The 25808-nt window shown below is 33.7% G+C and overlaps 1 protein-coding gene across 7 annotated transcripts in view; it reads left to right on the top strand.

Moving 5' to 3' along the window:
- The window catches only part of RICTOR (RPTOR independent companion of MTOR complex 2), a 116971-nt gene that overhangs the window by 32221 nt on the left and 58942 nt on the right, over positions 1-25808 (top strand). For 5 of the 7 annotated variants that reach the window (XM_087443221.1, XM_087443222.1, XM_004422759.3 and 2 more), the window contains exons 3-6: positions 4169-4266; positions 17176-17240; positions 18098-18229; positions 23902-23965. In XM_087443221.1, coding sequence (XP_087299347.1) covers positions 4169-4266; positions 17176-17240; positions 18098-18229; positions 23902-23965 — 359 coding nt within the window. Of the gene's footprint in view, positions 1-361; positions 410-4168; positions 4267-16228; positions 16642-17175; positions 17241-18097; positions 18230-23901; positions 23966-25808 lie in introns of those variants that run through there. The other 2 variants (XM_087443224.1, XM_087443223.1) reach the window with 2 other exon arrangements.

Below are 25808 nucleotides of genomic sequence, written 5' to 3'. Positions count from 1 at the left end.
TCTCACATAGCACTATTATCATTAGACAGTTTTGGAGAAGCTATGTTGGAAACATTAAATGAGAGTAGGAAGAAATAGAGAGAGATAAACATCTCCTTAAATTTCTTTTTACTTCTCCTCCAACTCCCCCCCGCCCCGCCTGCAAAAACCACATTGATCTTAGCTTACCCATTACTCTTCCTAGTGTAAGTTCTATCTGTCTAGCATAGGAGTTGGCAAACTACAGCTTGTGAGCCAAGTTCATTTTATTGAAACATAGCCATTTTTCATTCATTTATATATTTTCTACGATTGCTTTCCTGGTACAACAGCAGAGTTGGGTAGTTGCCACAGAGACCTTATGGCCTGCAAAGTCTAAAATACTATCTGGAACTTGACAGAAAAAGTTTGCAGACTCCTCATCTAGCAGGTAAGGAAGAAACCAGGGATTTCTCATTTCATTACCAGGGGAACTTGAACCTGGTGTTTCAAGTTAGAGTTCTCCCTAGGAACGTTGTAGCACATGAGCATTACATAGTATTTCATGTCTAAAATGGCCCTAATACTATTTTGAATTGGTCTGGAAAGTAACAGTTTCTGAGGAAACAGATTTTGTCTTTTAGCAAATATGTTATGAAGAAACTTCGAAATTCTTCCATCATTGGGGGTTCCTGGTAATTAATTATATAAAAGAGAAAGGGGTGAGGAGGGAAAGGAAGGAGAAAGGCTGGTTCACTTTGATTTAGATTGATAATGGTAACACCATTATAGTGTGTCAGGTTCGTTTTGTATCATTGTTCATTAGGCAAACATTTGACCCAGTGTTGGCTTCTCACCACCTGTCAGTTTTCAAATTGTGTGCATGAGTTTTTTGTTGTTGTTGTGAGTTTTCTTCCACTTGTGTATAAGGTTCGTTAAAGAAGGATCTGCCTTGCTCATTGATGTGTTACCAGTAACTAAAATAGTACCTGACTATAATAGGTGTTCAATTAATACTTACTGAAAGAATGAACTCAGATGTGAGATTTTATTTTTGTAACAATATTGTGGTTTTTCAAAAATGTCTGCAATCATTTTATACCTAGAAAATAGGCAATAATTAGAAATCTGCAAGCCTTTGTGAAGAATGTATCTTTTCATACTAATCATCTTAACTACTAGTCCTATCAGATCATTACATAGTATTAATTGTGTCCTCACTTAAGTGAAACTTTTGTTTGGTGCCTGATAACCTAATTATAAATTGATATAAAATAGGTTATACATTTCCATTAGGTGAATTTCACACTGGTTTTAGTGATCCTTAACTCTGACTTTGCAAATGCTATAGGTTCTATATTACCTTAAGTGTTGTTATAAAATTTTTATAAAGTTCTCAAATATAATTAAATCATTTTAATACCATTGGCTTACTTATAATTTTTCTTCCTTAGTTTCTCCAAACAGATACCATTTATAATAACAAAAAGATATTACTAACAGTGACCTATTCATAGTCTCTTGCAATTCTTTTGTTTGTTTGTTTGTTTGTTTTGTGAGGAAGATTGGCCCTGAGCTAACATCTGTTGCCAATCTTTCTCTTTTTCTTTTTTCTCCCCAAAGCCCCAGTACATAGTTGTATATCCTAGTTGTAGGTCCTTTTAGTTCTTCTATGTGGGACACCACCTCAGCATAGCTTCCTGAGCTGTGAGTAGGTCCGTGCCCAGAATCAGAACCAGTGAACCCTGGGCCGCCGAAACGGAGCTTAACCGCTATGCCACCGGGCCGGTCTGTTTGGCAATTCTTTTTAATGAGATCTGATCCCACCCAATGATGAGCTGTTTTCATTTCACTTTGAAGATAACCTCAGAGTCACTAATTATGAAGACATATCCTAAACCACTTAAAATTAGATTGAATTTCATTGGAGTTAAAAAAACATATCTAGAATTTGTAGGAGCTGCTCTAAAATCGAATGATCTCAGTATGTAGGAATTTCAAAGTCATTGGAAATAGCTGGGATATGTAGTATGCTTAGTGGTTTGACACTAACCAATTTGTGGTTGTGATGGCTAACACCCAGTGTAACAGAATGGAGGAAGATAGGCAAATGCAAGCTAAATATAAAATAGGACAATGCACAAACAGTTTCATTTGCTGAGGAAAACACTGACTCAAAACAAATAGTTCCTTGGTTTTGTGTTAACAGATAAAAATCTCAAAGGAAGTCATAATGGCTCTTAAACTAAAATATCAGCAATGTGATACTGTTTCTTTTTCTTCTTTAGATTGTGCTTTTGTATTGTTTAAAACAAATAGGATGCTGAATATATTAATAGAAAAATAGCTTGTAGCAACCTGAGGAGATTGACAGTCTATTCCAGCGGTTGGCAAACTTCCAACCACAGGGTGTTATCTGGCCATGGCCTGTTTTTGTAAAGCAAGTGAGTTACGAATGATTTTTATATTTTTAAAGCACTTTTTTTCTTTCAGTATTTTAAAGATGTTGTTCCACACTCTTCTCATTTGCCTTGTTTTCCCACGAAAAATCTGCTGTCATCTTTTTTTTTGTTCCTCTCTCTGTAACTTGTCTTTTTTATCTGGTTGCTTTTAAGATTTTCTGTACCAGTGGTTTTGAGCAATTTGATTGTGATGTGACTTGGTCTAATTTTCTTCATGTTTCTTGTGGTTGGGGTTGGTTGAGCTTCTTGGATTTATTGGCTTATTTTCATCAATTTTGGAAAGTTTTCATCCATTATTTCTTCAAATAATTTTTCTATCCCTCATTTCTTTCCTTTGAGGACTCCAATTACACATTGTAATCATGGTAGGCTGCTTGAAGTCCCATAGTTCACTGATGCTCTTTTCACTTACTTATTTTTTCTCTTTGTATTATATTTTGGATAGTTTCTATTGCTTTGTCTTCAAGTTCACAATTCTTACCTCCTATAAAAGCTATTATGCTGTTATTCCCATCCAATATATTTTTATCTGAGACATTATAGTTTTCATCTCCAGAAATTCAATTTGAGTGCTTTTTACACCTTTCATGCCTCTCTCTAAGTTTTTGAACATATAGATTAAGTTATAAAAACTATTCTAATGTCTTTTTCTGCTAATTCTAAACATCTGTGTCAGTTCTGGGTCATTTTCAATTAATTAATTTTTATGCTCATTATACGTCATGTTTTCTTGCTCCTTTCATACCTGATAATTTTCGACTGGATACTAAACTTTGTAAATTTGGCCTCATTATGTACTTCATGTTTTTTCCCTTCTTACAAATCTTTTTGAGCTTTGGTCTGAGACACAGTTTAGTTACTTTGAAATAGTTTAATTCTTTCAAGACTTGTTTTGAAGATTTGTTAGGTGGGATCAAAGAAATGTTTAGTCTATATCTGATTGTTCCCCGCTTCTAAGCCAAGACTTTTGTGAATACTGTAACCAATGCCCCATAACTATAGATCTTTTCAATCTGGCTTTTAGGAACAAGCACTGTTCCCTGTCCTGTGTGAACACAGGGTACTCTTCCCTTTACTTCCTTTGAGTGGTAATTTCCTCACACACGTGCACCAATCATTGCTATACTGACTACCTGAGGGGTCCCTTTGCAGATCTCCAGAGTTCTGTTTCTGTGCAATGCTCTTCTCTCTAATATTTCTTGGTCTCCTTGGACTCTGAGATCTGTGTCTTCAACTCAAGACAGTTTGCTAGGTTTTCTCCTCTCAGCACCAAGGCCTGGAAACTCTCTTAAGACAGTAAGCTGGGGCAATTGTAGGACACTTGTTTGTTTCTCATCTCTCAGGATCATTGTTCTTTACTTTCTGATGTCAAGTGCCTTGGGAACTATAGTTTCACATATTTTGTCCAGTTTTTTAGTTGATTCAAATAGGACAATATTTTTGGTGCCTGTTACTACCTTGTAGCCAGAAGTGAAAGTTGAGATTGAAATTTAAGATTTAGTGGTTGAATAATTCCAGGTGATGATACACAGAGTTGGACCATAGGTATGAGTGGAGTAGAGATGTTAAGGTCATTGAATGAGTTACCCACATGGCTGTTGAAATCACCCAGGTATGTGGATTTGAGATAGAGAATAAGACTTTAAACCAAGAGCCAAAGTTGTGAAGTTTTAATACTGCATGTTTTATGTGTTTGGTTAGGATAATACTTTTAAAATTATGTTAAATTGTCTTGTCTTTTCTACTAGAACCTTCTGATAACTTAAGGGAGATTCTCCAAAATGTGGCCAAATTGCAAGGAGTATCAAATATGAGAAAGCTAGGCCATCTGAATAACTTCACTAAGGTAAGTAACTTGAATCTTTATGAATATTATCATTTAAAATTCTTTGTTTCTTATTATACTTATTAGATGCTTCTTAACCATTATTAATAAGAAATTCTTGAGTATTCACTCAATATTAGTGCTTTTCTCTGCTGCTTCTCATGGATTTTGTCATGTGTTTTTAAATTTACAAGTGTATTTCAATAATGGAAGTATAATATGCTTGTTGTAGAAAATTTGGTAGATTCAGAAAAGAGTAAAGAAAAAAATCACTGAAAAGTCCATAATCCAGTCTTCACTATTATTCACATAATGATGTATTTCTTTTGCCTTTTTTATCCTCATATATGTAATAATATATGATACATACGTACATAAGTACATGTGTGTTGCATTTCATAGGCGTAACCATAATTCCCAGAGAAATATTAGAACTTTCTCTTTCCTTGATACCCTGTTCCCATTATCTGGATTTCAGTTAGAGCCCAAGATAAACACAGGAGCCCTTGTCCCAAATAAATATTGACTTGATCTCTATTAGCAGCCAAGAATTCCGGAGTTTGATAGATGGATTGGTATGTTTTTGAGCCTGGTAATGTTGGACAGCCAACTCTTGGAGACACTAAAATGCCTATTATTTGAGGTGATGCCATAAATAGAAAACAGAATGGCTCCTTTGGGAAAAATTTTTTTTTCCCTTTTTAATTTACCAAATATAAATTGTTCTGCTACATATTAAATGGAGGAATAATTGTATGTTTTAACCCCTTACTGCTCAGAGTGTGATCCACAGACTAGTAGCATTGGCATCACCTTGGAGCTTGTTTGAAATGTACTATTTTTGGCCCCACTCTAGATCTATTGAATCAGAATCTACATTTTAATAAAGATTCTCAGGTGAATTTGTGTGTACATTAAAGTTTGAGTGGTACTGTTTTAATCCTTCCAAAATGTTTAATTCTTTGCTATCTAGTAACTGGACTGTGGCTTAGATTTGATTATATTTCACAGAAATAAAAGGGGATGAGAATATAGTCACCGTGTAACAAAGTTGTTTTTTCTGTGCAGTGTACAATAAGTATAAAATAGGTTAGGTTGTTTTTTTTTTTCATGGTTAGGGAACCAAGTACATATGCATTTATTTTTCCTTAATGAAGTTTTGAAATATTCTGGCATTTGTTTTTATATAACAGATAAGAAAATTATTTTATATGAGGATGAGAAAGTGGTGTTTTTTTTTTTTTTTTTTAAAGATTTTATTTATTTTTTTATTTTTTCCCCCCAAAGCCCCAGTAGATAGTTGTATGTCATAGCTGCACATCCTTCTAGTTGCTGTATGTGGGACTCGGCCTCAGGATGGACGGAGAAGTGGTGCCTCGATGCGCACCCGGGATCCGAACCCGGGCCACCAGCATTGCAGCGTGCGCACTTAACCACCAAGCCACAGGGCCGGCCCAAGAGAAAGTGGTTTTTTAAAACAACTTTCAAAAACATTAAAGAGGTGCTTGAGAAGGGGTTTTCAAAAATATCCATATGTATATTTTCATTTTTATGTATATAACAAAAATCTTCAAATACTTTTCTTCAATGTGCTAGTTAGATAATGTCAAGTCTTTTAAGATCCAAAGTTTTTCCAAGGTTGAAAATTACATCTCCTGGTTTCCTCCCTTTTATTAAACTTCCCCATTTTATCTCACCATTCTTGACTCTAATAAGTCTTACCACTCCCTGGCCTAGATTTAACTGTTAAAAACAATTTAGTAGAAGTTTATGTCCTGTTTGAACTCATGTTTCCTGTCATAATCAGGTTGACACCTAAGATGTAGTTCCACATCTTCTGAAAGTTGAGGATGGATATAAGAATGGCAGTGATTTCTGTCATTTCACTCTAGCACCAGAATGGCTCCTACAGGAATCTTAAAAATCTAGAGCAGCACTGTCTAGTAGAAATACAATGTGAGCCACATATATAATTTTAAATTTTCTAGTACCTACACTAAAAAAAGGAAAAGGAAACGTGAAATTATTTTTCGTAATATGTTTTCTTTAATATATCCAAATTATCATCATTTGGTATAAGTAGTATAAAATATTAATGGGATATTTAACATTTTTTTCAAATCTTTGAAATCAAGCGTGTATATTACACTTATATCACATCTCAGTTCAGACTAGCCACATTTCCACTGCTCATAGCCACCTATGGCTAGTAGCTGCCAACCTTAATGGGCAGTGCACATACAGAACTTTTGGGAACAAGAATGGTTTAAACATCTATTTTTAGGAATCTGTTGGACGTGTTTCTTTTTCCCTTCTCTATTCTCCATTTATTTCTATCTAGATCCCAGGCTCTCTTGGGTTAGGGTCAGTTCCCCTCTCTCCCTTTTTCCCTTCTCCATTTCCCTGTTTTTCTTTGTTTGAATTTTTCCCACAATATTTCACTAAGTTGTTCCCTCCACTTGGTCTCTCCTTGGTTTGTGCTCTCCCACTCTCTTCTCTTTCTCCTTCCCTCCTCTCTCTCCTTCTTCTCCCCTCTCTGCTTCTTCTGCCTTCTCGCCTTCATCTCCTCTCCCTTCACCCTTTCCTACCCTCTTCCCGTCTCTCCTTCCCTCGTTCCTCCTTTCCTGTTCCCTCTCTCCTTATTTATCGCTGTAGTGAAGGCCCTAGGCTTTTGGGGCTTTTTGTATTCATGTTTGTTTTTGCCATATCCTTTCTTTATAATTATCACATTTCCCTCTGGTCCTGGTGCCAGCTTATGGCAGCCCTTTTTTTTTTTTTTTTTGCTGTTTCGAATTATTTATAGATTTAAAAAGCAGATAACCAGACTTACTAGAATTTGTCTATAATATGAGGGACAGACTAAACCTTGAGTCAGGGTCTGAGGGGCTGGCCCATTAGTAAAATCCATGAACGTTGGACTTGATACAATCTGTTTTGGCTACCTGGTAATGTAATAGGAAAAACATGAGCTTTAGATCAAATAGATGGGGACTTACAGCCCAGCTCTGACCCTAACTAGCAAGGCAATCTTGGGCAGATTTCTTTACTCACAGGTAATCTTGCTGCCATTAGAGGCAAGGTCCCAGTGCAGTGCCTGGCGCGTATTATGTACTCTGTAACAGGTATTGCCTTTCAACCTGGAATTTTTTTTTTTTTCTTTTGTATTTTGTGCTACTTTTCTAGTTTTTTGGCTGACTCTTAAGTGCATGAGTCTGCTTAATAGCTTGAGTTGCAGATTGGTAAGCTGTTACTGTAACAGAGTTTTTCAACCTTGGCAATATCGACATATTGGACCAGATAATGATTTGTTTTGGGAGGCTCTCTTGTTCATTGTACAGAATTTAGCAGTGTTTCTGGCCTCTACCCACTAGATGCTAGTAGCACACCTCCATCAGTAGTGACAAGCAAAAATGTCTCTGGACATTGCTAGATGTTTTCTAGGGGACAGAATCACCCCTGGTTAAGAACTACTACCGTGAATAAATGTCTGCAGATTTTATTATAAAATTTCTCCGAATACCTAGCACAAAGTAAATGCTTACTGAATTTAATCATAATATAATGTGTCTTTGAATTCCATTTTGTTGGAGAGCTAGGTTAATAAATATTTACAGAGGCAGTATTCCTATAAAATCTATAAGTTCATTTCCTTATAGAGTGAAATTTAGAAATTCTCAGTAATCTCTAAGAATAGCTCTGTAGAATAAGAAAAATAATTACGATGCCAGGAAACTAGTTAGTTAGACTAGTGAGGAGGTGGTTGGTCACCCTTCTCTGTGTTCCCCTAACAGGTTTTATATGTGTCTACTAAATTTTTCTGTTCTTTTGTTATTATTATTTGTTGTTGGTTAATGTCTTATTAAACTGAGGTTCTTGTTTTCTTTGTGAGGGAGATCAGCCCTGAGCTAACATCCATGCTAATCCTCCTCTTTTTGCTGAGGAAGACCGGCTCTGAGCTAACATCTATTGCCAATCCTCCTCATTTTTTTCCCCCAAAGCCCCAGTAGATAGTTGTATGTCATAGTTGCACATCCTTCTAGTTGCTGTATGTGGGACACGGCCTCAGCATGGCCGGAGAAGCGGCGCCTCCGTGCGCGCCCGGCCTCCGAACCCGGGCTGCCAGTAGCAGAGCGCACGCGCTTAACCGCTAAGCCACGGGGCCGGCCCCTAAACTGAGTTTCTTGAACACAAGAAATATGTAGTGTTTATTTTTCTACTCTTATATTCCTCTCTACCCCGAAGCCTGGCACATAAGTTGTTTAATTAAAGATACTGTATTACATTTGGAAGATTTGGCATTGTAAATCTGAGTTTTTGTTATACTAGCATTTATTTTGTTATTATTTGTAAGCCTAGCTGTCAGGATTAAGTAAATTTAGTAGATCAGTGGGGCTGAAATATTGTATAGGGTAGACTTCATCTCCAGAATTAAACCTCCTTTTAAGGTATGAAGAGAAGGTGCTAGTGATGTGATCTTATAACCATGGGAATGTCACACACCCATGCTTGCTTTCTGACATCATTTCACTAGATAAAGTAATGTGTATAACAGACTGCTGATGAATATAATCTTAGTCGACTATTTTTAAAACTGACAACATGCTCGTAATCTAAATACCTATTTTTTAAAGATGAAAATATTTTAGCTCTTTTACATTCTAAAAGTTCTGTTTTCCTGTATTTAATCTCATATATTTAAATTAAAAGCTTCAAAGGAATCTTTATTTTATTGTTTTAAAAAAACTTCAAAAATAGTATAAGCTTAAATATAAAAAATTAAAATGGTTTAGAACAACATATAGTAAAAAGTGAAAATCCTCACTCACATACTCATCCCATCCACCTCCCCACTCTGACAAAACTGCTATTCTCCAGAGGTAGCCACTAGAAAGTATTTATCCTTCTCGGGTATAATTATAAATGTGCGTGTGTGTGTACATGTGTGTCTTTCATTGAATTGTGAGAATTAAATGAGCTAAACAAAAAGAAGTGTTTAATATTTACCATTTATTATTACATACATATACACAAAAGTTTTTTAGTGAGATCATGAGATATATTGATTTGTAGTTTGCGTTTTTCCACTTCCAGTATATCATAGAATCCTTTCCTTTTCTATAAATATAGATCTGTCTCTTTTTTATAGCTGCATATGTGTGTATGGACAGATGTATGTGTGTGTATATATCCACATATATATGTATATGTATACAAACGTAGATACATATGCATATGTACATATACCATAATTTATTTAATCATTCTACCATTAAAAAATAGAACTTTTTTCTACTTCTTTTTGCTATCTTAAATAATGCATCATTAGCACTCTTACGTACTTTTTTGTGCACAATAGAATTTTAGAAGTGTGATTACTTAGCCAAGAGCATTTGTATTTTTTATTTTAAAATACTTTTAAAATATTAAAAATAAAAACATAAATAAAGTACTCCTAAATTGCCCTCTGAAAAGACCATGCTGTGGAATTCCAATCTGTGATGATTTTTTTAGAGTTTAGGTTTTTCTATTTGTTGCTTATTTAGGAGAACTATTCATTTAACCTTCAGAGCAATATGAGTTAAATGGGAATAGCATTTAACTGCCCAGTTTTAACTGATCATTTTATTTTTTAAAAACTAGTAATTTTAATAAGCATCTCAGACATTTTTATTACCTAGAGATGGTTTAGACTTCTGTTTTAACTTGGTCAGAATATGATATTGTTGATAGCGCCTTTTGAATATTGTAGCATTTATAAGAAAGCCATATGGATTAATGATAACAAATGGATTGATGTTGGACATGGCAAAATAAACCAGTGACATGTTATCAAAACCTTTACTTGATTTTAAAATAAGATATTATGTAATAGTATTTGTTTTGTTTATATAAAAAATTAAACAATTATGCTCATAAAATAATTGTAGACTTCTGATGATATTGAATGCTTAAGTTGGTTTATAAGTAACAAATTCAACAAACCTAATTCAACTGAGCTAAAGTAAAAAGAAGTTATTTGCTTTCATGATGAGGAAGACCAGTGTTGGGTCCTAATTTCAGGCTAATAATGCAGGGATTGAGAAAATATTAATTGCATTCTGTCTCTCTATTTCTCAGCACTCTTTTCTTTTAGGTTAGCTTCATTCTCAAACACTTTCCATATGACTAAGACACATCATCTTTGCAGTTTTCAGTCATAAAAGGAGAGGGTAGCCCTCTCTTACCATCTTCTACATGAACTCTGATCTTATATGGTCACATTCAGCTAGGCATTGTGACTGATAGCCATAAAAACACATGGGATGTGGAGCAGCAGAGCCCCAGTGAAAAGTGTGATGTCTGATAATTTAGCATTTTAAGTGACTGTTAGGATGCTAATTCTGACATTTTGAAAGGTCTTTAACACTTTCTAAAATAATTAGTGATTTATTCTTAGTATAACAAATGTATGTCATAGGGCAGGCAGTATTACATTTTAATAGCTTAGATGGGAGACAAGAAGTTACCAGAAATGGCTAAGATAGTAGTGAAGAAACTGCTACCTAATGATTGAAGATTAATTAGTAATTTAATCAGTAGTTGAGGCAGGATGAGATTCCCCTTGTTTAAACCCACCAGTTCAGCATTCTTGATATTTCTGCCTGCCTCTTTCCTAGAATAAGAGTTAAAGGGTTTGATTTGTACGTCAGGGTTTGGTTATTTAAATTAGGAGATAATTAGTAAGGTAGTGAGTCAGTCACTACAAGAATTTTGTATTAAAATAACCTATTCTTATTCCTAATATTTTGAAACTTATAATAGGTGAGCTCCTGGTGATGAAAAGTGAAAGTATAATATTTCTTTGATAATCAAAAATTCAGAATCTCATCAATGTCTGCTCTAATTTCTTATTCCTGATATATATGAATTATTTACATATAGAAAGTTTAGTCTCTGCTTGGGATAATTCTAATTCAAAAGGGATATTTTCTTTTTGTGTATGTGTGAGGAAGATCAGTCCTGAGCTAACATCCATGCTAATCCTCCTCTTTTTGCTGAGGAAGACTGGCTCTGAGCTAACATCTATTGCCAATCCTCCTCCTTTTTTTTCCCCAAAGCCCCAGTAGATAGTTGTACGTCATAGTTGCACATCCTTCTAGTTGCTGTACGTGGGATGCGGCCTCAGCATGCCCGGAGAAGCGGTGCGTCGGTGCGCACTCAGAATTCGAACCCGGGCCGCCAGTAGCGGAGCGCGTGCACTTTAACCGCTAAGCCACGGGGCCAGCCCCAAAAGGGATATTTTCATTTAAGACTGATAAATAAGGCCCTCTTCTATAACTCTGGAAACAACTTGAAAGCATTCTTTAACCACCATTGAAAGAAAGCATAACCCTAACATCATAACTCTCACTGGAAAATAGGCACTGATTATGACAAATATGCTGTGTTTCATTGTAAATTGTTCTTTTTAGTTGTTACTTGTGATTTTCCAGTTTCCAAATGAGTGGACATTTTTCTCAGAAACGTTTCTTGCAGTTGAAATGCATTGATATTAGCAGAAAATGATACTCCTTTCTAAATACTTTCCAAATTGTGTGTGTTTTTTTGGAGATCATTAACAATAACTTTGAATTTTTTTTACCTTTTCACCAAAACTGCTAACTCTAGCAAATGTTAAATGGTGAGCAGTTATATATTTTGTGGGCTGAGAAGGTGAGTAATTTGGAAATGATGTTTCTCTGAATCTATAGTTTTTTACAACGGTATCTGGCAAATGTGAAAAAGATAATGCAGGAAGTGAGAACCAAGTACACACTGAGGGGAGAAACCAGCCCTTGACAGGACAACACTGAATACTTTATTTCTAGAATTTCACTTTATTAACATCCATTACTACTGTAGCAGAAGAATGAAATTGAGTTGATATGTATAAATCGTTGTTTTAGGAAAGTAACTTTTCCCATTTTATAAGCACAGTGTTTTATATGGTGATATAAACAAATTCTAAGCTTCATTTTTCTATTAAGTTTATGAATTAAAATATGTCCAAGTTCTAAGAAATCAATAACAAGCAAAAAGTAGTCCTTACTTTTCTTTTTTATTAATATGTTGGTGTTAAGATGTGGTACCATACAATGACAATGCTAGTAATCTGAAATATCTGGGGAATCTCAAATAAATACTAAATTATTTTTACTGTTTTTGTGTTTTAATCCTTTGTGTGTGTGTTTTTAGTTAGCTGTTCTGGAAAAAATAATAGTTAAATTCACTTACTCCTTTTATGTGTATATAGCCAGAGTGTAGTTCTCCAGACTCTTAATTCATACCACTTTTGAGGCTGGAGAAATGAAGTAAGATGGTAATGTTGTTATTCTTTTTTTCCAGTTCATGCCCCCCCACCCCAAGTAAATAATTTTAATACAAAATTGTAGTAACATTTTTCATGGTGGGCTCTGGACTCAGACTGGTTTGGTCTGATTTCTCGCTTTACCACTTAGTAGCTTTGTGACCTTGGGAAGTCATATTACTGTCTCTAAGCCTCAGTTGTCTTCATTTACAAAAATATTACTTACTTTCTAGGGTTGACAAGATTAATAGTCAAATAATGTTACTTCTATTACTATTCATGAATACTATATATATAACTGCCCTCAGGTTATATAAGTAATACACATTCTTTGTGAACATTTCTAAAATACAGAAAAGCACAGAGAGGAAATAAATCACCTATGACTGCACTTTCATTTTAATGTTAAAATTTTGATGTATAGACTTTTAAAAAAGTGTATCTTTAAAAAAATGTATTTTTTTTTTCTTTTTGCTGAGGAAGATTCACCCTGAGCTAACATCTGTTGCCAATCTTCCTCTTTTTGCTTGTGGAAGATTCGCTCTGAGCTAATGTCTGTGCCAGTCTTCCTCTATTGTGTATGTGGGGCGCCACCATAGCATGGCCGCTGTGGAGTGGTGTATGTCCGCACCTGGGAGCTGAACCTGGGCCGCTGAAGCCGAGCACGCTGAGCTTAACCACTAGGCAACGAGCCGGCCTCAGAAATGTGTATCTTTTTAAAATATATATATTTTTTAGAATTTTTTCTCTCACCAGTACATTGTGCATGTTTTTCCTCATGTTTAGATATTATATAATATTAGCGGTTGCATAAAATTCTTCCTTTTTGAACATTTTGTTTTCACTTTCTTACTGCTGTAAATAATGTCATGAGCATCTTGTGCTTGAACTCCTTTACATTTTAGATTATTTTATTAATATAGATCACCGAAAAGTAGATCCCGATCCTGGTGCATTTTTCTAATGTATTTTAAAAAATGTTTTCATTGTATAATCCCATCAGCAATGTATTTTCTTATCTGGTATAATTATGTTAAAAAACAGTTTATTGCCAATTTGGTAAGCTTTATTTTAAATGGCATTTTTCAGTGTATTTGATTCAAGTTTAAGGAAACAGGAAATATGTCATGTTTATTTATCAGTTTTATTTCTTCAGTAAATTCTTTGTACATTTTCTTTGCCTCTTCTTGGAAGTCATTCCCCAGTTTGTTTTGATTTTTCACATTATAAGGGCCTGTGTGTATTGCTTTGCTGGGTGACAATGGAGTGTTATGGGCTGAATTGTGCCTCCCTGAAATTTGTTTGTTGAGGTCCTAACCCTCAGTACCTCAGAATGTGTTTGTATTTGGAGATAGGGCCTTAAGAGGTAATTAAGGTGAAATTAGGTCATGTGGGTGGTCCTTAATCCAATGACTGGTGTCCTGATAAAGAAAAGGAGATTAGGACACAGGCACACACATATGGAGACACAGAAAGAAGATAGCCATCTATCGGGCAAAAAGAGAGGCCCTGAGAAAAAAGAAACTCTGTCAAACACCTTGATCTTGGACTTCTAGCCTCTAGAATCCTGAGAAAATAAATTTCTGTGTTTAAGCCACCTGGTCTGTGGTATTTGTTACAGCAGTAACAAAGTAATATAGGGCCTTAACCTTTTGCCTCTCATATTTGTGCAAATATTTTTGACTAATATATTATTTAACTTTTAATTTTAGGTATGCAATTGGTTTTTTAGAGGTATAGAATTTTTTTTCTGTTATCTCAAAGCCTAGGAAATCTTACATTATTATTTTAAATCTCTATGTATAAAAAATTCTCATCCTTCTCAATTTTTAATACTGGCAGCATTGTGCAATAAAACAATAAAAATAACAAAAAAATTTCGTACTCTTTGAAAGTCTAAAGCTTCTTTGTTTATCATATTTCAGAATTTTAAGGATTTTATAGGAATACCAGGACAACCATTTTGGATAAAAACCTATGAAGAAAGCTTTTTAGCTTATTTTGCCCATTTACCTATTTACACAGCATTTTCCTATCACATAAAGTGATCACTTGTGTAGTCTGCTTCCCTGCTATGAATATATTGCGGTATCTGAGAGCTACTTTATTCCTATTCCTTATCCTCTTCTATTTGGAATAACTTTTTTTTTCCTTGAAAGAAGAAATTGGATAGGAAATTTTACAAGGATCTTACTAATAGGATAGTGAACTTACATCATTAGCTTTTTTGCTACAATATCGTGCCTTTTGAAATACATTCTTGGGTTCATTCCTTTGCTTGGTTTATTCTGTATGGTTGAGATGTTCATAACTTCATACTTCATACTAAATCACTCTGATTCTTCAATACTAATTAAATTATCAACCTTCTCTTTAACCCATTTTAGTTAGATCTGATAAATAACTTGAGAAACTTTTATGTAACTTTTAGATAAAAATCAGTTGTGAAAACTCAGACTAGATTAAAATGGTATATAGTCATCCAGGTGGGATGCAAGTAGCTCGTATTAGATCATTGTTCTTAATGAAAACAACAAGGAAATCCTGTTTGAAGGCAGCAGAGAACTGCTCAGGCCACCAGAGGTGTAGGAGCCAAAGCTTCAGAGAAAGGAGAATCTTGTGGAGGTGAGCTTACTTCGCCAACACTTTTTCCATGGGGGATACTTGCTAATGTGGGGTATGGACAGGAAGCTAAGGATTCAGACTTTAGGCCCAGGAGTACTGTTGCTGAGTAAGAGAAAAAACAGCACAGAGCTTTTGGTGGAGACCTAGGGGAAATCAAGTACTGTAAGGGGATTCTCCCCTCAGTACATTTGTTGAATCCTGGGACTACCTGGATGGGAAACTTAAAAGTCTATGCAGAAAGTCTTTGAAAATCAGGGTGGAGCTTGTAGTGTTTTTGCAAGACAAAAATTAGATATGTCATCCTCTTGAGACTAGTCCCCTGAACAACAAGTTTTCAGTTGAAATGTGAGGGGCAGGGAGGGAATGGAGAAACCAGAGGTAGACTGAGTCTTACCAGGGTAGCAACTTAATCTGGATTCAGCATTGTCCAGTGGCCTAACAAAGAGAAAGGTGAACCCTCTGGAGAAAGATGACATCATCAGGAATCTCTGCAAGTTTTTATATACAAAGGATACAGGATCCACCAAAAGACAGGACTACATGGCTAGAATAAAAGAAAAAACAGATGATAGAAACAGACCAGAGATGATCCATGTCATTCACATCCATTTAGATATTTAAATATTTAAAATATGATTAATATGTAAAGAAAATAGAGGAAACTATAGAGAAAATAGGTAAAAATGAAGATTTTTCATTATGATGTTGGACATAATTAAATGGAAATTCAAGCAGGGAAAAACAATATCTAAAATTAAAGACTCACTGGATAGGTATAATAAATGACTAGACATAACAGAAGACAGATAAATAGAAAATATCCAACTGAAGCACTGAGATAAAAGAGAATGGAGAAAATAGAAAAGAGCCCTTATAGATTTGTGGTATACATGAAAAGATCTGACGTTTGAATTACCAGAAAGGAGAGAGAGTTTGGCAGAAGTAATTTCAAAGAGGTAATGTATAGAATTTTTTAAAACTGATAAAATATGTCAACCCAGAGATTTGGGAATTTCTATTTTCCCTAACCAGGTTAGATACACAGAAAACCACCCCTGAACAGTAAGATTGCTGAAAACTGAAGATAAAGAAAAAAATTTTGAAAGGAGTCTGAGAAAAAAGATCTGACCTTCAAAGGAGCCAGTAGTAGGACTGATACTGGACTTCTCAACAGAAACAATGGAAGCCATCTTGAAACTGTTTTAAGAAAATAACAGCTAACCTAAAAATCTATAAATCCAGCAGAATATCTTCCAAAAACAAAAGTGAAAAAAAAATCATTTCCAGATAAAAATCAAAAGTTTTCCATTACCAGCAGCCTTGGCTAAAAATTAAACAAATGAAAACACCAGTAAAACAAATCAACAACAACAAACTGAAGATTCTTCAGACAGAAGGAAGAATATCCCATTAAGGTACCACTGAAGTGAAGAATAATGGAAAAGGTGAATTTAGAAGTTAATATAAATTGATACTGAGTAAATATTAATTGAAACCAAAAATAATAGTAATGTCTTATGGGCTTAAAAGATAGGTAGGAAAAACAATAATAAAGTAAAAGGTGAGGGGAGTAAATGAAGTTCAAGTGTTGTAAAAGTCTAGCATTATTGAGGAAGTGGTAAAGTAATACTTTCTGTTAAACTATAATAAGTCAGCACTGCGTGTTGTAATCTTTGTGGTAACTACTAAAAAAATAGTTTTTAAAACAGTAAAATTACTGAGGGAGAAAAATGGAATAGTAAAAAATAATTGGTTAATTCAAAGAAAGGCAAGAAAGGAGGGTTAAAGAAATCTAAAATTGGCAGGTGAAATAAAAAAAATTAGATGATAGAAATATATCTGCATATTTGAACAATAGAATCATATATTTTTCAAAATTTTATCAGACAAATACCTTATTTTCCAGTCTAAAAAAGTAATATATATAAATAGACAAAAATACGTAACACATACACATAGTTGTTTTGTTTTTCTGACAGCTTCTTTGTGATATTGGCCACAGTGAAGAAAAATTGGGTTTTAACTATGAAGATATCATAATTTGGTAAGTATAGTTTAGTTCCCTCCCTCATCTCTTCTGGATTTTAGTAATATCGATTTTAGTAATTTTAAAATAAAAATAGGATAGTGTAACACCTCAGATTTGATTTTATAGAAATAGTTGTTTGAACAGTAGAACAATTCAGGATCTCCAATATTTTAAATTGTTAATCCTGTTGTTCTTACTGATATTTTATGATTATCAAATATAAAGAACCAAAGCTAATGTTGATAAATACATGGACTTCTACAATTTAAACTTCTAAATTAAATCTGAAATGCACAGAATAAAGGTTCTCATATTATTCCCAAGAACAAGAAGAACCTGTGCATTTCTCTCTAGATCTCACCTACGACGGTGTGCTTATGGCAGACTTGATTTGCTCAAGCCCACCAATAGAGGCATAATGTTATAGTTGCATAGCCATCTTTTTGATATGCTTAGGAATTAAAATTGATATAAATGGTCTGTGCCTACTGTCATTATAAAGTATTTTTATTTATTGGTTTAAACCAACAATTCTTTGAGAGGAGTGAAAGCAGGTAGGCAGATAGAGGGGGTTAGGTTGTAGAGGCATATGTGATACAGCTTGAAAAAGGCATATTTAATTTCCCATTATGTGTATAAAGTAAACTACAGAAGGTAGAACAAAACTCATTTTCTTGATTGGTAAGAATGTACCAAGGAGGCACAGATTAAAAAATAACATTAGTGAAGTTCCATGGCTTACAGTGAATGATTTTTATATATCTAAAATGAATAATAGTTTTGCTTATTTCAACTGAGAAAGGGTTTGGTATCATAATTTTATGTGTATTTGAAACTCTTGCAGTAAAACTTTTTTGTTTGTTTTCATACAGTTTGCGGTTAGCTTTATTGAATGAAGCGAAAGAAGTGCGGGCAGCAGGGCTACGAGCTCTTCGATATCTCATTCAAGACTCCAGTATTCTGCAGAAGGTGCTAAAATTGAAAGTGGACTATTTAATAGCTAGGTAATTTTCCTAGAGCTGTCTATGTTTTTGTATGTTTTTAAAATTATGTATTAAGTTTTAGCATAGTCCTACCATAAAGTATACAAATTTTAGGTAAAGCCTGATAGTTTTTATAGATAAATACAACCAATTAAGACGTAGAACATTTTCAACATCCCAGTCAAGTTCCCGTGTGTCTCCAACCAGTAGTAAACGTTATTCTGACTTTTCTCATTGTAGACTAGTTTTTCCTGTTTGTGAGCATCAGTATTCGAAGTATACATAGTTACTCTTTATTTTCTCAGTGTTATCTGTGAGATTTATATCCATGTTGATTTTTTTTTAAAATTGCTGGGTAGTATTTCATGTTATGAATAGACCACAATTTGTTTATTCCATTCTGGGTGTTTATTTTCTGGATTGTTTTCAGTGTTTGACTATTTTGAATAAAGCTGCTCTGAATATTCTTGTACAGGTCTGTTTGTGGACATATGCACTCATTTCTCTTAGGTATATATGTAGGAGTGGAATTGCTGGATCATAAGGTTTATGCATATTTAGCTTTCATAAATACTGCCAAACACTTTTCCAAAGTGATTGTACTGATGTACACTCCTACCAGCAAGGTTTGAGAGTTCCAGTCTCTCCACATCCTCATCAGCACTTGCTGTTTTCTGTCTTTAATTATAGCCTTTCTACTTTGGTTTTCAGTGTGAGTTCTCATTGTGGTTTTAATTTGCCTTTCACTGGTGAGTAGTGATGTTAAGCACCTTTCATTTGCTTGTTGACTATTTGGATATCCTCCTTGTCTTTTGCTCATTTGTAAATTGGATTGTCTATCTATCTTGTGTGGGAGTTCTTCGTGTCTTCTGGTTATTATTCCTTTCAGGTATCCATGTTGAGAATATCTTCTCCAAGTCAGTCTGCCTTGCCTTTTCACTTTTCTTAAATAATAAAATCCAATTTAGCAGTCTTTTATTTTATAGTTAATGCTTTTGGTCTCTTTAGAAGATATTATCCTATGTTTTCTCCTAAAGGTTTTTTTCCTTTATATGTAATTGGTAGGTGTCAGGTCTGATTCATTTTCGTCTTTTTGGATATCCAATAAATATTAACAAAGTTTATTGAAAAGATTTTCCTTTCACGTCTAGATTAGTGTCACTTTTGTTGTAAATTAGGTAACTGATAAGTGGATCTATTTTTGTGTTCTCTGTTTTCTTTAGTTTTGGTCTATTTGTCTATTTTTGTCCCAGTTTCTTGCTGTTAATGACTGCAGCTTGATAATAAGTATTGATATATGTTAATGTAAGTTTTCCAACTTTTCTTCAAGACTCTCTTGGCTATTTTGGGTTCTGCATTTCCATATGAATTTTAGAATCAGCTTGTCTACTTTCATAAAACTTTCTGGGATTTTGGTAGTAGTTGCATTGAAACTCTGGGTTAATTTGGGGTGAATTGCCAGCTTAATGATGAATCTTTCAAATCTTTGTTTATTTGGAACTTTAATTTCTGTCAACAACATTTTGTAGTTTTCTGTGCAGATGTCTTGCACATATTTTTGGTTTATTCTAAGGTATTTTTTAATGATAGTATTAATGTAATTAAAAATTTTTCTTTTCCATATCTTTTGCTATTAATATATAGAAAAATAATTGTGAGTTTTTGTTTTTGTATATTAACCTCTTATCTAGTGATCTTGCTAATAAATTTGCTTTTCAATTCTAATTGTTTTTAAGATTATTTTAGAGTTTCTATTACTTAGGAATTAATTGCAAATGATGGCCATTTTATTTCTCCCTTTCCAATCCTTATAGCTTTTTTTCCCTTACCTTATTGTACTGGTTAGAATATTGCACTGACTAGAAATGGTGATAGTGGACAACTCTGTTTTGTTCCTGAACTCAGGTTGAAAGTGTTGAGTATTTCATCATTATTTATGATACTTGCTGTAGGCTTTTAGTGGATGTCTTTTTATTCCTTGTTTGCATTCCTGAAGTAAACACCATTTGTTTGTGATGTCTTGTCTTTTTTATATATAACTGAATTTGTTTTACTGATATTTTGTGTAAGAGTTTTGCAGCTATGTTCATGCGAGGTATTGGCCTATATTTTTCCATTCTTCTGATGTCCTTGTTTGGTTTTGGTATCAAGAGTATGTTTGCTTTATAAACAGCTAAGGAAGTGTTGCCCTCTTTTTATATTCTCTGGAAGAATTTTTGTAAGATGGGTATTGTTTTTTTCCCTACATGATTAGTAGAATTCACGAGTGAATCTGCCTGGGCCTGGAAGTTTTCTTTTTTAGGAAGTTTTGAGATAGTGGACTCAATTTCTTTAACAGATATAGTACTATTCAGATTTTCTAGTTCTTCTCGTGTCAGTTCTTGCTTTATATATTTTGAAGCTTTGTTGTTATATTCATATTTAGAATTGTTAAACCTTCACATTGGGCTAATCTTTTTACAGTTATGAAATGTCACTATTTATTCCTAGTAATACTTCTTTTATGAGTGTTCATGTTATCTAATATTAATATAGCTGTGCTTTCTTTTACTTAGAGTTTGCATGATCTGTCTTTTCCCATCCTTTCACTTTCTTATCTTTTTTGTTCTTACATTTAAGTTTCTCTCCTGTAAACATCATGTAGGTTGTTTTTCTTTTTAAATCTAGTTTAACCAGCTTTGTCTTCTAATTGGAGTATTTAGATTGTGTCTAGTGGTTTTTTATATGCATGGCTGTGGGCTTTATCCAATGTATTTATTTGTATATATATATTTATATTTATAAGTTTGTCATTTTGCTATTAATTTTCTCATATATTTGAGTTTGCTCTCTTGCTATTTGGATTCTATTTGTCACATCTGTTCTTTGTTCTTACATTTCTCCTTTTTTATTTTGTTTGGAATAATCAAGAATTTTTTTCCTCTGCTGTTAATGTCTTGGTTATAAAGTCTTTTCTTCTTTTAGCAGTTGCTCTAGACATTAGAACGTGTGTCCTTGATACATTTTTAAGGTCTACCACTTTTATTACAACCAAAACAATGCAGAAAACCTCTTACAGTTTAACTAATCTTCTTCCTTCTTCCTTTTGTGTTATTGTCATATTTTTTATTTCTACATAGATTTGTAACTCCAGAGGATACTCCTATTATTGTTTGAAACTGGGACTATTGATACTTAACTACATTATTTACCTGTTCCAGTATTCTTCCTTCTTGCATTTCTGTACTTTCATCTTGGATCATTTTCTATCTGTTTGATGAATTTACTGTATTATTTCTTGTAGTGCAGGTCTACTGGAGATGAATTCTCTCATCTTTTGTCTATAAATGCCTAAATTTTGCCTTCATATTTGAAGGCTATTTTTATGACCAGTTACTATTTTTCAATGCTTTAAATAAGTTACTGTCTTCTGGATTTTTTTTAAATTTTATCTGTTGAACAATAAGTAGTCTCTCTTCTTGTTGCTTCTTTGTGAGTGATGTGTCTTTTTCTCCTCTGGCTGCTTTAAAGGTTTCTTCTGTTATATCCTCTCCTGTCCTCTTACTCCAGCTCTACAATGTTGGATCTGTTCATAGTCTCCCATATCTCTGATACCCTTACTGTATTTTCAGCCTTTGTTGTTGTTAATCTTTGTGCTTCAGTGTGGTTACTTTCTACTGACCTGCTTTTTTTTTATTCCTCCATCCTGCTAGTAAATCAGTCTCTTGAATTTTGAATTTCAGTTATTGTATTTCTCTGATTTATTTTACTCTTATTTAAAGATTCTACATCTCTGCTTTATTTCTCCATCTTTCCTTCTATTTTCTTGAGCATGTTAATCATAGTTATCTATAGCCCTCCTATGACAATGCCAATATGTGAATTGCCTGTGTTCTGTTTCTATTGTCATTTTCTTTTCTTAGTTTTTGGTTACTTGGCTCTGTTTGTTTGTTTGTTTGTTTTAAAATATACCTCATATTATTATCTGATTGGATGTGAACATTGTATATTGAAAATTTTTGGCTCTGCATCATGTTATTTTCCTCTGAAGAGAGTTAAGCTTTATTCTGGAATATTAGCTTATCAAACTGATTCTGTTCAAATTTGCCTTTAGCTTTGCCTTTGTTCTAGGAAATGGCTATTTGCAATCTCAAGTGAAAATGTAAATGTTTAGCAGAACCTCTTCACCTTGACCAGCCTTGAGCCCTGATCTCTTTCTTACAGTATTACATACCTGCGGAAATTTCTGCTCAATTCCTTAGCTTCTCAGCCGTAGCTTTTTGCTTCGTATCTTGGATTTTAACTCTGCTTTTGCACAACATAGAAGTTGGCAAGTGCCTTGGAGAGGAGACTGCATGCAGATTTGCGCTCACATCCCTATGTTTTCTTCTCTCTGGGATTTTTCTCTTGTCCCAGCCTCTTTGGCAGCCCTAAAGTTCAACCTGTCTCTCCAGTCGAGCAAGACTTTTGCTTTCTGCTAGGACTCTATTCCCCTAAAATTAGGGATTGACAAGTGCTCCCAGGGACAAAGCCTGATTGGATGTGGATCTTGTGCTTCTCTTTCCAGGGATTATTATTCATTGCCTTTTTAAGATTTGCTTTTAACATTATAAAGTATTTTGTTCAACCATTATAGTTGTTTTTGTCGGGAGGGTTGGTCTGATCCAAGCCTCTCTGTTGTGGCCAGAAATGGAATTCTGTATCTATTTACTTTTTAATAATATTGCTTTAGATTAATTGTATTCAGATAGAAGAAATGCTTTTTGAATAGCGAACTATCTATGTATAAAGTATTGATTAGAATAGTGAACTGCCTAAACATAAGTAAAAATGAAGTATTCTGCCATATAAACCGAAGACTCTTTAGAAACTGAGTAATTTAATAAATTTTGCAGAGAAGTGTCAGTTAAGTGATATTTAAGCATTAATTTTTGAAGTGCATTCATATTTTAAATTATATTTTGGTAAAATAGAATTATTGTGGCTAGTACATAAGACTTTTAACTTAGTCATAATATATAAAATTTAAGGCCTGGTTAAAAATCACAATTAAACTCCGGCCGAGTGGCACAGCAGTTAAGTGTGCGCACTCCACTTTGGCGGCCCAGGGTTCGCGGGTTTGGATCCTGGGTGCGCACTGACGCACCACTTGTCAAGCCACGCTGTGGTAGTGTCCCATATAAAGTAGAGGAAGATGGGCGTGGATGTTAGCCCAGGGCCGCTCTTCCTCAGCAAAGAAAGAGAATTGGCATCAGATGTTAGCTCAGGGCTAGTCTTCCTCACCAAAAAAAAAAAAAAAATCACATTAAAACATAGGCTCAAAATATTTTCCCTTTACAATGTTTATAAACTATCTATGACTTTTATCAAAGATAGGTGAATATTTTTTTCTGTAAATTTCTGATACTTTGCTTTATAAGTATGTTTATTATTTCTGTATAGACATACATAATCCTGTAAATTATTTACTATATTTTTCTTTCCTGGAGTTTTAAATGAAATAATTTAGAAATGTTTTATTATAACAAATATTTATCACTAGAGATATGTAAGTTAACTAAATAAATATCTGCTGGTACTGAAAAATCACATGTATTAAAATTTTAAAATACCATATTTACATTACAAAGATGGGTCTGATCTAGCAGTATTATTATACAAAAAATGTTTAATAAGATTTTTATCAATAATTAAATATTTTGTCCATTATTTAGGTGCATTGACATACAGCAGAGCAACGAGGTAGAGAGGACACAAGCACTTCGATTAGTCAGAAAGGTACGCTCTATGTCTAAGAGTAAAGGCAGATTTATGGTTTTCATGTTAAATATTTTACGTGTTTAGATTTAGACTGTTTTGTGAAATCTTTCTTTTAAAATTTAAAGGCTAAATCCTCATTAAACATTTTTATTTTGTTAAAGTTATCTGTGAGTTAAATCTGTCTATTAAACGTTGAGATAAGTGTAAATATTTTGTGTAATTATTCTATGTGATTTTTTAAATAAAATGTTCATTGTAAAGAATATTTCTTCCTTTAGTTAGACCTGTAAATGAAATTACTGCTCTGATGTGTTATTGGAGAAAGAGGCTTACTTACTCCTCACTCTGATTTTCTCTTAATTGCATTAAATGTTAATACAATTAAGAGAAGTTAATGCTATTAAATGGATGTCACAAATAGTTACAAGCTGGTTGTTTTCAAGATGAATTTGGATACAATCCATGGGCAGTTGCAGTAAACACTTCAGGCCATTGTATGGGTTAAAAAGTCAAAAACTAAACTCTGCAGGAGAGGGTGTTAAGGATAATCCGTAATGCTTCTAATGAGAGGGCTTCAAGGAATTTTGTTGTTGTTGTATAATGTAATGTGATGCCCTAATGGCAGCGGTGTTCCAGAGGAGTGGTGAGAGTTAACTCCGTTACCTCTCAGCTTGTGTAAGAATTTTATTGTTTCATCCTAAACATTCATGAAACTCATGCAATGTATATTTGTTTTAGTGTAAAAACATCTAAAATTATTTGACATTTAAATTTTTTAGCTCTTCTCCTCTTTCCCCACCTTTGAATTCAGTGCATCTAGAATGGTGGAATGTTGAGTTTGCACATTGACTATTACCCTCTTTTTCCTTTTCCTTCAAATTGTCTAGCTTGTGGTTAGTAATAGTACCCCAGTGAACATAGTAAGGAAGAAATAAATGAATGAGTTGTCTTAAAAGAAGTCTGCATTTCTGGTAAAAATGATATTGGAGATAGATTACGAAATTTTTGTTATAGGTAAGCTGTTAAGTTGGGACAGCAATTTGACTCTTCAAATTTAAATTTAAAAATTATGTTTGTGGTTTTTACTTATTCATACAATTCCTCCCACTTCCATGATTTTGAAAATTCAAGATAAGAAAACTGTTTCTTAGGAACCTAGAATACTTTTTGGCTATTTGAATTATATATGTCAATATTTATCATACTAGGAATTTGAAGTGAGAAAATATATATTAACATATTAAGTATAACAATAAACCCATTACATGGAAACATGAATAACATATTTTTATAAAAATAACTACATTTTTCAAAAAGAAAATTAGTAAGTAGAGAGGATTATTTTAGATTTTTGCAAATCTCTTTGATGTTCGTCTTGATAGAAGATAGCTGGGTTGTCATATTTGATTCTGCAATCAGTCTGTTTTGATTTCACACGCAGTGGAGCCTCTGGAAAACTTCAGTATATACTTGGGGAGAGGATGAGAGTAAAAAGGACAAATAATATGTTTGTATTATTATGAAGATAGTTTTAACTTTGCAGAATCCCTGAAAATATCCTAGGGACCCTCAGTTTCCTGGACCACACTTTGAGAATTGCTGCCCCAGAAGTTGCATTCAGAAGAAAGATAACTCCAAATGGATTAAAACAATTAAATTCAGCTTCTTTGAATTATTTAGTAAATATTTTATTTCAATTTTGTAAAATGTTTTGTACAAGTTACAATTTAATTTATAAAATAACCTAGTAAAAGTAAACAGACCTTTAATACAATTTAGTAACACCATAGCAAAAACAGTATTTTATTCTGTTATCTTCTGAAATACAGAGTAATTTGAGGCAGATATCATTTGTGAATCC

This window comes from Ceratotherium simum, chromosome 18, assembly GCF_057802395.1.
Source record: "Ceratotherium simum simum isolate JZ-2026a chromosome 18, ASM5780239v1, whole genome shotgun sequence".
Classification (NCBI taxonomy): Eukaryota; Metazoa; Chordata; class Mammalia; order Perissodactyla; family Rhinocerotidae; genus Ceratotherium; species Ceratotherium simum.
This window is presented reverse-complemented; position numbering and strand designations above follow the sequence as displayed.